The following is a 16,106-nucleotide window of genomic DNA, read 5'->3' as shown; positions in this document are numbered from 1 at the left end:
GGCAATTCAGTGCTTTCAATCAGGTACTTATTGGATACTCTTTTGTATATATAATGCTGTATGGAATTTTTTTTTATGTTACAGATAACCCCCAGCAAGTTTTACAAATGCACAAAATATTAAATAAGGCAAAATGACAACTGTTGCGTTGGTTGTTCTTTGGAGTGATGCTACTCAATATTTTTTAATTATAAGAATTAGTAGGCTGCTGGAGCTGCAGAATTATTTGATTCTATTGATCTGACTATAAGAGGAAGCCAAGGCACTGGGAGTGAGAGCTGGGGAAGCTTTACTTGCCAGAGGCCTGGCTGTGTTTTTTTTCCTGCTGCTTCAGCTGGTTTCTTCTTGTCCTCTTTCTCAAATTACTCCATGAATCTACATAATTTTCATGAACTCATTGAATGTGTAGTTTGTATAAAACATTGACTTAGATTTATTTAAAAATATGTTGTCAGTAAAAGGAGGATTTGGGAAGAGGGAATGCTGAGTCAAACTAGATATTTTCCCTTCTGCCTTGCTCATGCTTCCCTTTTCTGCAAAACAGATTTTCATTTATTTTAATGGGAGATGAGCAATCATGATCTCTGTTGTTTTATTTTGCAGATTACTATTATTTCCATTTCTGACCATCAAGGAATTTGATGAGAAAACACCATTGGTGTGTTTACAATGCTTTTATACAACACTCACCTTTTGGGCTTAGAGATACTGTTTGCATCTTATTCTTGTCAGTTGTGTGAAATTTCGTAAGGTAGTCAAATAGGACAGAATTTGGATTTGTTTCTCAGTTCAGAGACCATTTTATTATTCAGTTCGGACAGTTTTAGAATATACCTAGATTTGTCTTGGGTTCAAATTTATTCATTGGGCGTTTTAAAAAAAAGTTTGAATTTTGTTTTCAATGAGTTAAAATATTAACACAGGATAAATTCAATGTTCAACAAATTAGTTTGTGATTCTTGGTTCCTTTAAAATTCTCACCCAAAACTTTGAACAAGTAAAATCCAGGAATATGAAAATCTCTTCGATTAATTGTGTTTCCTTTCCCAATTTCAACTGAGAGATCATTTATTTTGAGAAACCATCAATACAGTGGAGTTACAGTGCCCTGAGCTAACATAGGAAGTTTCAAGAGGTCTGTTTCAATGGTCAAGCACAGTAGCCTACTGGTATAAAAAAATGTTCACTTTAAGACAACCTCAGATCTCTTTAAGTAAAATCTAAATCTCACCTTAACCTTTGTCTTATTTTTATCTATGCTTCAGCTTTACCTGCAAATAAAATTATTGATTTTACTCTTTCACATCTTTAAGTGGATGTGTGAGCAGATGGGAATGGGGTGTATTCAATATGGAGCTAAATTAAAGTAACATTAGATTTTTGTATGACCTCTTCTTGAGAATTATTTGTTGTAAGTGGAAAAAAATATTTAAATGAATGAATTATAGTTAAAATACTTTGAACTATTTTGTATCAACAGTTGGAGGATATAAGTCCTGATAATGAAAGTTTAAGCTAAAACTTCCACATTATGTAAACTCTGACCTTTAATGAAAACAACTTGTGCGGATGAAGTGTTCATAGATTTTCACCCTTTCTTCACTGGCCCTGGACGTGTTATCTGGAAGTATTGGTTTTCATGTTTTTTATTTTGAAATCTTACAAATGTGTTTACCCTAAAGTTCCTAATTGAAGTTGCATAAAATTCACAGAAAAAATGTGAAGAAATACTCAAGAAATAGAGCTAATATTTCTTTTTTTTTATAATTGAAGTATCTTTCATTCTTTAAAGAAAATATGATTTGTTACACAAGACAATTCTTGATTTCATTCACTTATAAATACATTATATTTGCATATTATATATAACTATATATAGGTTTAAAAAAAACCTCTTAAACAAAAAGAAAAATGTACTCAATGTCTTGCTCCCAAAGGTAGATGAAAACAGTTGGGTGAATGCCATTCTAGACCATTTCTTGATATCTCTCTATATCCAGAAGTGCATATCATTAATAAAAAATTGATCATGCTACATATATCATTTTATAACTTATTATCTCACTTAATGGAGTATAGTGGACATCTTTTTGCTTCAATAAATTTGTGTCAACATGGTTATCTTTTAATTATAAAATCAACAATTCTTAATTTTATTTTTTCCCCAAATTCCTCAACTGTACCAAGAAAATAACCCAGAAAATACAAATCAAAAGTGAAAGAGGAGTTCCCATTGTGGCTCAGTGGAAACAAACCTGACTAATATCCATGAGGATGCAGGTTCAATCCCTGGCCTCACTCATTGAGTTAAGGATCCAGGGTTGCTGTGAGCTATGGTATAGGTCACAGACATAGTTCAGATCTGGCATTGATGTGGCTGTGGTGTAGCCTGGCAGCTGCAGCTCCAATTCAACCCCTAGTCTGGGAACTTGCATATACTGCACCTGCAGCTCTTAAAAAAAAAAAAAAAAAGAAAAGAAAAACCTAATTCCATCCCCAAGAAAGACACCAAAGTTGTTTTGGTGTCTTTCTTGGAGCTAATATTTCTTAGGGAAGAAAAATGCAGGGGATAGATAATTCTTTAGATGTAAACAGATTGATTCGTAAAATGGCTGAGGATAGTTTGTAGATAAAACTACTTACAGTGTTTAGAATCTTAAAATCTGAGATGAGTTTGATTTGAACACTATGAGAAGGGACTAAGAAATAGACAAGGCACAGAAATGATCATACAACATGATAAATAGTTAATATAAAGATTATTAAATCTATGTTAAAAGAAATTTGTTTACTGTGATACAAAGGGGGGAAATGAGCAGCCTTTGGCTATATTTAAACTGATGGGTAGCATCAGTTCCCTTTTACGGCTCTGAAACTCCTTCAAATTCCCTCATGTCTTCTATATGGCTTGAGTCTCTCAGTATCAATGGGTTTTTTCTACTTCACCACGTATTGCTTTTATCTCTTTTTTTGCACTCTATTTATTATTTTTCCTTGTGTTCAAGTTAATGGTAGAATAGAAAGAGGACAAACGTAGTAAAAGCCAGTTCCTTTTTGAAATGCATAGAAATATCATATCACTATGTTGTATACCAGGAACTAACATAGTATTGTAGGTCAGGTATAGTTCAGAAACAACCAAACAAACTCATAGAAAGAGAGATGAGATTTGTGATAACCAGAGGTGGGGTGTGGTGAGAGAGAGAACTGGATAAAAGTAGTCAAAAGGCACAAACTTCCAATTATAAGACCAATAAGTACTAGAAATGAGATATACAATATGATAAATGTTTAACAATGTTGTATGTTATATATGAAAGTGGAAAGTACAAATCCTGTTATAAGGAAAAATATTTTTTTAATATTTCTTTAATTTTGTATCTATATGAAATGATGGATGTTTGACTTATTGTGATAATCACATCGTGATGTATGCAAGTCAAATGATTATGCTGCATACTTTAGTGTATACAGTGCTATATGTTAGTTATATCTCAATAAAACTGGGTAAAAAGATCATTTGGCCTAATATGAAGTTTTATGATTCCCAAGGGAACCTGGACAAAGCCAGATTAGGACAAAAGGCCAGATAAAAGAAAAATTATGACTGTACTGTTTTTAGGAATTAAAATTATATATTTTTGAAAAAGAAAATAGTTCAAACTTTCTGAGTCTCAGTTTACTTGTAGCATGGGAAGAGAAATAGGAATTTCTTGTGAAGATTAAATTGGAAAGGATGAAGCACCTGGCACTGAGACAGTATTCAGTACATGTCAGTATCTTTCCCAAGTCTGTAAGTTACTTTAGGGAAGGAAATATGTTTTTCATTCATAATGCCTTGTGCATGGTAGTCTCTAAAAGATCATTTGTGGAATTTAATTTATTGCTCCGCTGTGAAAGCTTAGCACTATCATTTCCTATCTCTTTCTCCTCTGTTACCTTGGATTGAGATAAACATGTTGCTTTCATGAAACTGAGGATTTAATTCGGTATAATGCCATTGTAATATGACTTATTCCATAGAGATTAAAATAGTAAGGGTCAAGTCATTTCCCTGGAAACTTAATTATATTTTGTAAAATCTTATTAGCCTGTCTTGTAGCATCATAGTCACAGTGGAATTCTGGTGTGTTTAAGATGGTGAAGTTTCTATCTGTGGAACTCTATCTAATGGCACACAGTGGGAATATGGGGAATAAATGACATAAAGAGAGAGCAAATGCAAATGCATTGCAAATGATATTACTTGACATTTTCAATCACTAATCATTTAAAGTATGTTCTAATTTACTAAAATAAACCAAGAATTCAATTTCTTGTGGGCTCCTTTTGCTTAATTATTGGTAGCAGAACAGTATTCTCTGACACACTGTAATTTGTCTGCTTTGTGTTCATCTGGTATCTGACTTAAAAATGAACAGAAGCCTTCTGATTTAGCAGAACTGATTTCATAACTCATGTCTGTTATAGAGCAGAAATGGATATATGTTTGCTGAACATGCTATATATGCTTTGATCATCAAAACATTAATTTCCTTTTCAAAATATAAGATCTGAGAGTTCTTACTGGCTAAAGTTTGCTAAGCAGATACTTCCACAAGGGCAAGTGGCTACCTTTACATAAATTTGTTTCTGTAACTGAGATGTGAGAAGTCCTTTACGTTGTGTCATTATGATTTGAAATTATACATTCGTTGCATTTTTTTCCTTTAAAAGTAGCAGTGTATCCTAAAACATGAAGAGTTAAGAATTAAATGCAGTAGGCGCTTATGTTGGAATGAGGACTAAACAGTCTTGTCATTCATGTAATAATGTTGATTGAACTTGATTGTACAGTTTTTAATTCTTTATAATTGTGCCTAATTATCTAATCGAATGGCAGTTAGCTAGCATTTGTTATGTCTGTATTATGAATGGAGAAACTGAGGCTCAGTATCAAATATTTATCTGTGTTATTGGTTAGGAACTTGAGAAAAATATGCCACTATCCTAATGATTTACTTTTGTTTTCAATTTCAGTTTCAAAGAACATTTGATTCTCTTAAAAATGTTTCCAACAAATCTGACCTCCAGAAAACCTACCAGAAGCTTGGGAAGGAGCTGGAAAATTTGGACTACTTAGCTTTCAAACGTCAGCAGGTAGGAGTCAGAATTCTCCTTGGTGAAGTATGTGTACACTGTAGTCTCGCCTCTCTGCCTGTCAGAGGTTCAGGTGGGTCTGGGGAGACTTATCTTTTAATGGTTAGGGCAGAAATAAGTTGTGCTGTGTGGTGCTGACCTGCTGTGTTCATATGGCTTCCTGCAGCATTTGACCAGGTCTTTGCTTTATAAATGTGCACTTTGGGGGTTTCCACGTGTGCCCTTATACGTCTCTTAAAGAAAGCTCCTGCTGGTTTGTGAAGGTCCAACTACCCTTTGACTAAGGATGCCTCAGCAGCATAAAGGGAACTTCTACATGGTTTGAACAGATGTCTTTTATAGTTGTGGAGAAAAACCACCGCAAGACCAAGAAACGGATGTGGAAATACATACAGAACTAAAGAAGAAAGTCATAAATATATCTAACAGTTTTCTTTAGTTTAGCTTTAATTTTCTTGTTTGATCTCTGAGGATTAGTAAAAATTAGTAAAAATGTGCAAGGTTGAAGGAAAACATTGTTTACAAATCTAAGTCTTTTAGTATCTTTGCATAGACCAAAAGATAAACTCAGAGCCAATATAGTCTTTTATGGGATTGTGTTTAGAACTAGTATTTTATAACATTAATCATTAAATTCTCTGTGTTTACACGCTGCTGACATAGTATAGTAGCTAGCTACTTTCCCCAAACTGGGTCTTTTCCAGTTTCTTCACAGCCACTAGGTGTCAGGATCGTCATGCTTTTACTTTGGTTGAATATTCTGATCAGAACAACCAGTTAGATGTTTAAATTAGGTTGCATGAAATTTGGGAATGCATTCAATGATGGACAGAATCTAGAAAAATGACTTAGTGACTGACTTCACCGCCAGGCACTGAGCCCATTACTTAAGACTTTCTTGTTGGTGTCACAAAGAATGTATCTCTTTTGCCATTGTCTAATTGACACATTTTGGATCTTTTGGAATAGGGATTTGTAAGCAGTACTTCCTATATTTAGTTACACCTCATAAAGTCAACTGTGCTATAGTCTAGAATTAGTGACTTGAAAAGAGAATTGTGTTCTAGACTTTGCTTTATCACAAACTTTGCGTGGGCATTTAACCTTCCCATGCTCTTATTTTCCTAGGAGTTATATTTGTTTTGTGGAATATTCTGGGGCAAATGCAATATCTCAGCATGTACTTGATGTGAAAAAGGAAACAATATCCATTTGTTTTATTTATTTATTTTATTAGTGATGGCCTAGATATTAGCACATGTAACAGAAAAAGTCTCAGTTACTGAGAACTATTACAGTAAGCTCTCAAATGATGCGCCTTAAAATTCATACTGTGAATCGCTGCTGTGTCCTATGTAGTTTTTAATATAATTTTGTTTCCAAGAGACATATTTTACCACTGAGGGGCATTTGAGTTGGCAGGCAGTAGTGACTGTCCTCTTTTCTTATGCTTTCTCATTAGTGCATTCTCAGTGATTAGATTCTTACATTAGCTGATTGTGAATTTGGAAAAATGTGTATGTTTTAAGGGTGGAAGGGCAGAACTCTGGGAGAACGGCATTGAGGACAGACCGGTAAACTGCATGTGTGTTTGTATACACACACACACTATTTGTTAAGTGACAGCTATATGCCCAGTGTGATTAGTATATTTATGGGTTGGATCATTAAATGCTTATAACAATATAACAAGGTTGGTTTTATGAGCACCATTTTACAGATGAGAAAACTGTTAAAACAATTAAGTAAACTTGCTTAAAGTCACTGGGATAGTAAGATATGAAGCTGGGCTTCAAAGAGAAATCAGTCTGACTCCGAACTGAGCTCTCCCCAATATCCCCCTGCAGGGAGCCATGTCAGGGGATAGTTAAGTGAGGGGTTCTAGGCATATAAAGGCAATTTTAGAAGCAGCCAGACCTGGGGCTTAAAGACTTATTTGAAAATGGTCGTCTGGGAGAGCCTGTCATGGCTCAGCAGTTAGTAAACTCGACTGGCATCCATGGGGATGTGGGTTCGATCCCTGGCCTTACTTAGTGGGTTGAGGATATGGTGTTGCCATGAGCTGTGTTGTAGGTCGCAGATGCAGCTCAGATCCTGTGTTGCTGTGGCTGTGGTGTAGGACGGGAGCTATGGTTCTGATTAGACCCCTAGTCTGGGAACCTCCATATGCCATGGGTGAGGCTCTAAAAAGACAAAAGACAAAAGACAAAAAAAAAAAAAAAATTAAAAATAAAGAAAATGGGCATCTAATGAGAGGCAGAAGACCAGGGCAATGCTCTAGCCCTTTCTTTCTCTCATGCACATTTTCCAATATATACAAAAACTCAAAAGGAGTTTTGAAATTATATTTTCAGACAAAGCTAAGAAAATGTATAAAACTTTATTTTTTGCAATCTTAGTGTTATATCTAGTAACTCCAGTTCTAGTGAAATTTATTCACACAAGGCAATTTTTTAAACTTGAAAGGACGAATTCTCATGAAATGGACTTACCTGCAGTATCGACTCCATCTTTTCCTATATCTAGTGATCATTTTTTTTTTTTTCTATCTGGAAGAGATGAAAGAGGAGTTGGAGTGAAGTAGTCGGAAAAAGGATGGTAGAATAGAAAGAAAGTCAGTGACCAAAGAGTGAAAAAAGAGGGAAAGGGTCTTATGGGCATAATATAAGAGGGATGAAGTGAGAGAAATTAAATTTGTTTTTATACTATATGCATTTAGTAAGTTAAAGCATTGATTTTTGAAGAATTAAAAAAACCTCAAAATGGAAAAAGAAAAAAAAAAAGAGAGGATCACAAGACGACCTAGTGAATGAGGAAGGTGGCAGAGAAAAGACAAACTTTATTTTCCTTTTGCTTCTAATTATAGCAAAGCTTCCTAGACCTTTGTAATATTAACAAAGTTTTTCTATATTAAAACCACAGAGGAATTGTTGTGTTTCCTGGATAGGTAGGGTCTAAAGAGTCAGAATGTTAGCCTTTCTCTGACCTGGTGGGATTTGTTTTTTATGTCCTATCCTACCCCTGGTAAATTCTCCCAAACCTATACTCACACACTGGTAAGTTTATCCAACTGGAAAAGATTTAGGTCTATAAAACTGCAGTTCGGCAAGAAAGCTTCTGCCTTATAAGGCAGGATTCTTTGTACCAGAGAATTAGTCGTGCTTTGTCCCCTGTTCCAACCATATTTATCATTTCTTTTTGTGACAGAACATAAGCTCCATAAGGACAGGGCCTTGTCTGTCACCTTCAGTGCTGTATCCTCTGCAGTGTTCAGCACAGGATCTGATCCATGCAAATACTCAGTAAATACCTGTTGTTGTTGTTATTACTCTGAACAAGGAAGCATGCCAAGAGTTTTGGCCTCAGATTATAGGCAATTAAAATGGATAGGTTTTACCGCAGTTTTAAAATTCGGAAAGTCATTAACTCTTAGGCTTCCTGGATGCCAAAGGCTGACAGATTGTTCCTTGCCTTATGTATTATTTCGGTTTTCTGCTAACATATTTCATTTTCCATCTATTTGTTTAAACAAATACAAAATATCAATGTTACTTTAAGCGTAAATTATGGATGTCCAATGAACTGACTGTATTTTCTTGGACCCTTTAACTAGATCTTATTTTCTGTCCCTTTCGATGTCATTTTAAACCTCATTTTAGTAAACTCGACTGGCATCCATGGGGATGTGGGTTCGATATATTCCTGGAGTAGTTTGCTCTATTTTTTTTCCCCCCTAGGGGTGGGATTATTGTGCTTTCTCTCTTAAGTGTGAGCTTAGTTACTTCTTTTTTTCTTTCTTTTTTCTTTTCCTTTCTTTCCCATTTGTCTTTTAAAAAGAGTGAGTGATTATACCTCAGCTATTCCTTTGGCTATATTTTAGGTTGAGGCACAAGCATCTCTCCTTTTTCCTAATGTCAGAGACTAATGTTGAAAATAGCTTTGGTTGAAAAAGGTGAGAGGAGGCTGTGATAGATGAGGTGGTGGATTTTCTAGGACAAATCAGTCTAAGGTAAATAGATGACAAAGTGGTACTAACTCAAGAATCTGGAGACTTTTTCAGTTTTTACTACATCTGGAGGTACAGTCGTGGAGTTTATCTGCTTAGACTGGTTTTTACCCTCCTGGTTGATAATACATAGGAATGGTAAGAGCAAGCTTTGGCTATTACTTAGATCCCAGGTTTATGCATTAATTTGAGAGGTTGTTAATAAGAGATTTCCTTGGGACTTTGGTTTTTAGGAATAAAATAACGTTTGATATTCTGGACTCTAATTCCTTCCTATCTTCTTCTATCCTAAATACTTATAATAATATTATAAGACATATACCCTTTCCAGAGGCTTCTTTTTTTTTTTTTTTGAATCTTTGCAGGAACATCTTTTATAATTTTTCTTTCTATAAAGTTGAAGTATAGTTAATTTACTATACTATGTTGTGTTAGTTTCAAGTATACATGTAGCAGAGTGATTCAGATATGTATATATATATAATTTTTCAGATTCTTTTCATTATAGATTATTATGAGATATTGAGTATAGTTCCCTGTGCTATATTCAATTGTATAACAAGTAGGTAATTGTTGTTTACCTACTTTATACATAGCAGAGTGTTTCTGTTAACCTCAGAATTTATCTCTCTAGTGCCCCACTGCCCTGTCCCCTCTTTCCCCTTTGGTAACTGTAAGTTTGTTTTCTCTGTCTGTGAGTCTATTTCTGTTTCATAAGTAGTTCATTTGTATCATTTTTTTAAGGATTACACAAAGAAGTGATATCACATGATATTTGTCTTTGACTTATTTCACTTAGTATGATAATCTCTAGGTCCATCCATGTAGCTGAAAATGGCATTATTTCATTCTTTTTTATGATTGAATAATATTCCATTGTATACATATTCTAGAGGCTTCTAAAGTTCTTTGGTTTAAATTAAAGTTGATATTATTGAGTTGAACATTATGTTGACTGAGTCACATTTACATGGATGTGAAAATATGTAAAATTAAAATCCTGTACTTCAGATACACATCCATGTTGGAACACATCACAATCCCTGATCTCCCTCTTGTCTCCCTGATCATGGCATGCCTTTCTTGCCTTCTGAACTTTTCACGAGAGTGATAAATAAACTTGGTTTTAGAATATCTAGTCCTTTTCTCTTTTATAATTTTTAAAAATTTTTTTTATTAAATTTTTTTTTTTAATTTTCCCACTGTACAGCAAGGGGATCAGGTTATCCTTACATGTATACATTACAATTACATTTTTTTCCCCCACCCTTTGTTCTGTTGCAACATGAGTATCTAGACATAGTTCTCAATGCTATTCAGCAAGATCTCCTTGTAAATCTATTCTAAGTTGTGTCTGATAAGCCCAAGCTCCCCATTCCTCCCACACCCTCCCCCTCCCATCAGGCAGCCACAAGTCTTTTCTCCACAAGTCCATGATTTTCTTTTCTGAGGAGATGTTCATTTGTGCTGGATATTAGATTCTAGTTATAAGTGATATCATATGGTATTTGTCTTTGTCTTTCTGGCTCATTTCACTCAGTATGAGATTCTCTAGTTCCATCCATGTTGTAGTCCTTTTCTCTTTACTTCAAGTTGTAATCATTCTTTAAAGCCAAATTGAAGTCCAGCCTCCCTCATGACGCTTTATCCTATGACCTCGAGTCTGAATGTAAACTCTTCCTTCTTTGCCATTTTTAACTTGTATCCACATCATACAGTTTAGCATCTGATTGATTATACACTCATTGAAGATCCACATAGTACAAGTTAAACAGTGTGGGATTTGTAGTCAGCAAAATCTTAGATTGTTTGTTCTTCTTTAGGCACTGCAGTTTCTTTGAAAATGTTAGGAAAACAATACCTAACTTATAACCTGTTTTGAGAAAACACGATATAAAGTATGTATGTGCTTTAAATCCTTTAAAATACTTAAAGGAGTCAGTAAATAAAGGACTTAGCATAGTGTCTGGAATGTGGGTAGTGCAAGTTGTTATTATGTTTTTTTGTATTATTCTCATCAGTCATCTTCCTAGATGGTTGGTAAGTTCCATAAGGATATGCTTTCTATTTTATATACATTTGTACCTCACATAGGGTCTTGCACTCTTAGAAACATGTAAGGTGGAATGTTTTTGGATATATGCAATATAGTGGTTGGTGATCTCTGTCATAAAAAATATTGATACCTTTTAAGAAGGGAGTCACACTGTTTGATTCTAACGTGTTTTGAGGCGGTGTCTCTTGATGGGCAGTGAAATTAAGGTCCTGAGTATTGTGCTATGGCAATCTGACAGAAGTAGGGTGTTAGACCCAATGTTATGGATAAACCCCAACTTATGTAATAATTGCATCCTATGTGCCTAAACTTCCATTGTAGTTCCAGGTGGTACCATTCAGCACAATATTGTTCTCTCTTTAGTGATGATATTCAGGAATGAACATTGTTTTTTTTTTCTTCTTTTTCTGAGCTTAGCGAATGAACCCCTTTAGATAACTCCAAAACCTGAAGGGTACAAAATTCCTTATAGAATAGGAACTGAATTTAACACAGTTCCTTATCAATGAAGAAAAATAAATATAAATCAGATAAAATTTATTTAGTAAGAATGACTATAGGTTAATACCTTGCACTGAAGAATAAAATTCCGGATGGATAACAACTGGCCATGTAGAAAAGAACCTTAGGCTTACTCTGGACAACAACTCTAAGGGACATAAAACTACAATGTAAGGTTCCTGTGAAATCAGTGCCTAGCAAAACAAAACAGATAGTTATCAGGTTTGTTTTGGTGCTATAGCACATAGAGTAGATGAATTCAAGTAACAGTCTATTTTAGTTGAATTTAATTTAATTTTACTTTACTACCTGTACTTTATTTTATTTTAGTCTTTTAGGGCTGTGTCCACGGCATGTGGAGGTTCCCAGGGTAGAGGTTGAATCAGAGCTATAGCCTATGCCACAGCTACAGCGACACCAGATCCGAGCCCGTCCGAGACCTACACCACAGTTCATGGCAATGCTGGATGCTTAACCCACTGAGCAAGGCCAGGGATCAAACCTGCAACCTCGTGGATACTAGTCAGATTCGTTTCCACTGAGCCACGATGGGAACTCCAAGTAATAGTCTTTAATCATGTAATGACTTATAATAATACAAATGTTATGGATCATCTAGGATAGGGGGATGTACAATGACAATGCACTGGCTGTTTTTTATCTGTAAGGACAGTGTAAGGGAGAACTAGCTTCCCATATATGTTAACACTAAAATGGAAGTTGTAAATATATTTTACTTAAGACTTTAAAAATAAAGTACAGGAGGAGTTCCCGTCGTGGCACTGTGGTTAATGAATCCGACTAGGAACCATGAGGTTGCAGGTTCAGTCCCTGCCCTTGCTCAGTGGGTTAACGATCCGGCGTTGCCGTGAGCTGTGGTGTAGGTCGCAGACGCGGCTCGGATCCCGCGTTGCTGTGGCTCTGGCATAGGCTGGCAGCTACAGCTCCAATTAGACCCCTAGCCTGGGAACCTCCATGTGTCGCGGGAGTGGCCCAAGAAAATGGCAAAAAGACAAAAAAAAAAAAAAAAAAAAAGTACACATGTATCTGGGATTATTTAGATGCAGTTTAAGGAAAAATGTAATTAGGACCTGAACGAGTGTTAAGAGAGGTGCTAAATTTCTAGACTGATTGTTCTATAAGCAATAGATTCACTTCAGTTGTCTTTGTTAGATGAAGTATATTGATAGCTTCATTGGAAGAAGATATTTCCCTTCCTTATTCTGTAATTAATCCAACCCTTTTCAAAGAATTCTGATTGAATCATTCCTTTTTAAGAGTAAGTGAACCAAAGACTGTTACATTAAAATATTCATGTCTATCTTAGATGATATTGTTTATTTGCCCAATCAAGTAAAATGATTATTTTTTTCTTAAATTTTAGGTTTTATTTATTTATTTAATTACTCAATGAATTTTATTACATTTATAGTTGTACAACAATCATCACAACGCAATTTTATAGCATTTCCATCCCAAACCCCCAGTGCATCCCCCACCCCCCAACCTGTCTCATTTGGAAACCATAAATTTTTCAAAGTCTGTAAGTCAGTATCTGTTCTGCAAAGAAGTTCATTATGTCTTTTTTTTTTTTAAGATTCCACATGTAAGTGATAGCATTGATGTTGGTGTCTCACTGCCTGACTGACTTCACTAGCATGATAATATCATTTATAAAACTGTTTGTTGAAGATCCCAAAGCATTTCAGACATCACTTAGAAATTGCACTGGTATTAAAAGTGTTGGATTATAATGCAGTGTGCTACAACAAAGTTCAAACCAAACCACGTGTGCTTAATTTTGTCCACTGCATATGCAGTTCCATTTTTATTCAGTTGCACACAGTTGTTTGTCTCCCAGGAAAAAATAAAAGAGATGGCAATATATTTATTCTTCAGTTTTCTGATGCAGAGAGGGAGAGAGAGAGAGAGAGGGAAAAAAGGTTGGATACATCATTCAAGGTCATCTGAGTCAGTAGCACGTTCAGAATTAATATTCACATTTCCTAATTTCTGGCTTATTGCAACAGGCATTCAGCCATTTTCACTCTTCATAAACTGCAGATCTTTATAGGATGATTTCTTTTTCTATAGTTACAGTCTGAAGTTAAAAAATCTTATGGATTTTTATTTAAGAATCTCACTCTGTATTTAAAAACAAATGATCAGAATGAGGCATATTATGTATTTGTTCTCCTAAAATTTGATTTCCACATTGGATTTAGTTAACAGTCGTGACAAGTAAGTATTTCTATTAAATTAGTAAAGTAAAAACATTATAGAGACATCTTTTAAGTTCTAAGCTTTGTTATTTAATTTCTGCCAGTTGTTTCAGGGTTTAGTTTATTGGTGGCACTTAGAAAGCTTTGAATCAAGCAGGAACCAGCTGATTCTCATGCACCAGAAAAGATTTATTATTTTTTACAAGGTTATTTGCTGTATGATACTTTGCCTTATGGGGAACTTATAGCTACTTTATAGTGGGGAATGTTTATTGCAGTAGTTAATGCTTTGTTATAAGTTGTTTTCAATATTTACAATGCTGATAGGAACTTTAGAGGTGGTAAAATCTTTAATGTTTGCATCAATGTGGCAGTTATTTGTGCATGTCTTGTATTGACATACTTAAGTTCATATGATTATCAGTGAAAGTTAGTATTGATGAATAATTAAAGTTATAAAGAGTTAACTCTGAAAATGATATCTTCTCTAGTCTATTTTGTAGCTTGAAAATGACCTCTGTGAGCGAATCAGATAACTCTTCACTGCTAAGATTATGACCTATGGTGGCTTAAGATGAAAACTAAAGAAGGTGTAGAAGAACCAGTGAACCTTAAACTAAGGAGTCTTTAGAATTCATCTAACTCAATTGTTTTATTTTAGAGATGAAAAAAATCAGGTCCAAGGAGATTAGATATCTTGCACAAGTCTATAAACTTTGCTAATGGCAGAGGTGGAAAAATAACCGGAAGTGATATTTTCTTAGGTTCTTTTCTGAGTCTTCTAGCATAAGTCAGCCAATTGTATATTGACCCTTCATTATCTCTGGTTTGTATTTTGAATGTAACTATGGATGCCTTTAACATCTCTATATACATATAAATTGTATTAGACATTGAGGAATCTGTAAATGGAAGTCACTCAGTAGTGCCATTTTTTTTTTAAAGTAAAAAGACAATGCAATAATATTACAACATTTTAGAAGAGGTTGTAATTATATGTATCACCTGGTTCAACCACTTCAATATACGGATAAAAAGTAATACAGAAAACATCATTTTGTTCTTTTCTATTGCATATGAATTTAATTTCTTTAATTTCTAGATCCTGTGCCCTCTAAACCAGTGTTTCCCACACTTTAATACGTGTACAAATCAAAAGGGGAATTTTATTAAAATACAAATTTTGATTCAATAGATTTGGAATGAGACTGGGGAGTCAAACAAGCTCTGCAATAATGCTAATGCTCCTGGCCCAGGAACCACACTTCCAGTATCGAGGTATTTTATTTTTTTCAGTTTTTTGTCTTTTTAGGGCCGCACCTATGGCATATAGAGATTCCCAGGCTAGAGGTCAAATCAGAGCTGTAGCTGCTGGCTTACACCATAGCTCACAGCAACGCCAGATCCTTAAGGAGTTGAACTTGCATCTTCATGGATACTTGTCAGATTTATTTCTGTTGAGCCACGATGGGAACTCCTCAAGGTATTTTAAGTAATAAATTGCAAGAGAGTGTGCTTTCTAGTTATGTCTCAAGAACCTAATACAGTCCCTGCAACATAGTAAGTACTTAATAAGTATTTTGGATTTGAGTTATGATCCAGTAGTAAGGTTTGTGTCTATGTTTGAATATAGAAGATACTGCTATCCTTACTATAATATTCTTTTTTGTTGTTGTTGCTTTTTAGGACTGTACATGTGACATATGGAGGTTCCCAGGCTAGGGTTCAATAGGAGCTACAGTTGCTGGCTTACACCACAGCCACAGCAATGCCAGATCTTTAACCCACTGAGTGAGGCCAGGGATTGAATCCACACTCTCATGGTTCCTAGTTGGATTTGTTTCCGCTGCACTTCGGTGGGAACTCCCTTACCATAATATTCTTTATTGCAAATTTTATAGTTTATTTTCATGTTTCACTGTCATAAGAGAGGACATGTGTTTGTACATATGTATTTTTTTGTGGATTAAATATTTCAGTAGTTGTGGAAGTTGTCCTTGATACATTTTTGCCACAAGTAAAAGATTGAAATGAGAGCAGCTGGGTCTAAGGTTCAGGAAGCTGCAGAAGAGAGAGAATGTAGTTTTTTAACCCTGCAGTGCTCATTGTGACTTGGCCAAACTAACTGTGGGACCAGCTGGTATTGACTCAGCAGCATTTGTTCAAGAAAACTAAACTCGGT

General features: G+C 34.9%; 1 protein-coding gene across 7 annotated transcripts in view; it reads left to right on the top strand.

Annotated features, from left to right (window-relative positions):
* CTNNA3 (catenin alpha 3) overlaps positions 1–16,106 on the top strand; it is a 1,779,313-nt gene that overhangs the window by 216,890 nt on the left and 1,546,317 nt on the right. For all 7 annotated transcript variants that reach the window (XM_021074380.1, XM_021074384.1, XM_021074383.1 and 4 more), the window contains one exon: positions 5,020–5,139. In XM_021074380.1, coding sequence (XP_020930039.1) covers positions 5,020–5,139 — 120 coding nt within the window. The remainder of the gene's footprint in view (positions 1–5,019; positions 5,140–16,106) is intronic.

This window comes from Sus scrofa, chromosome 14 (assembly GCF_000003025.6).
Source record: "Sus scrofa isolate TJ Tabasco breed Duroc chromosome 14, Sscrofa11.1, whole genome shotgun sequence".
NCBI lineage: Eukaryota > Metazoa > Chordata > Mammalia > Artiodactyla > Suidae > Sus > Sus scrofa.
Note: the sequence above shows the minus strand (reverse complement) of the source record. Positions and strands in the feature narration are given on the sequence as shown.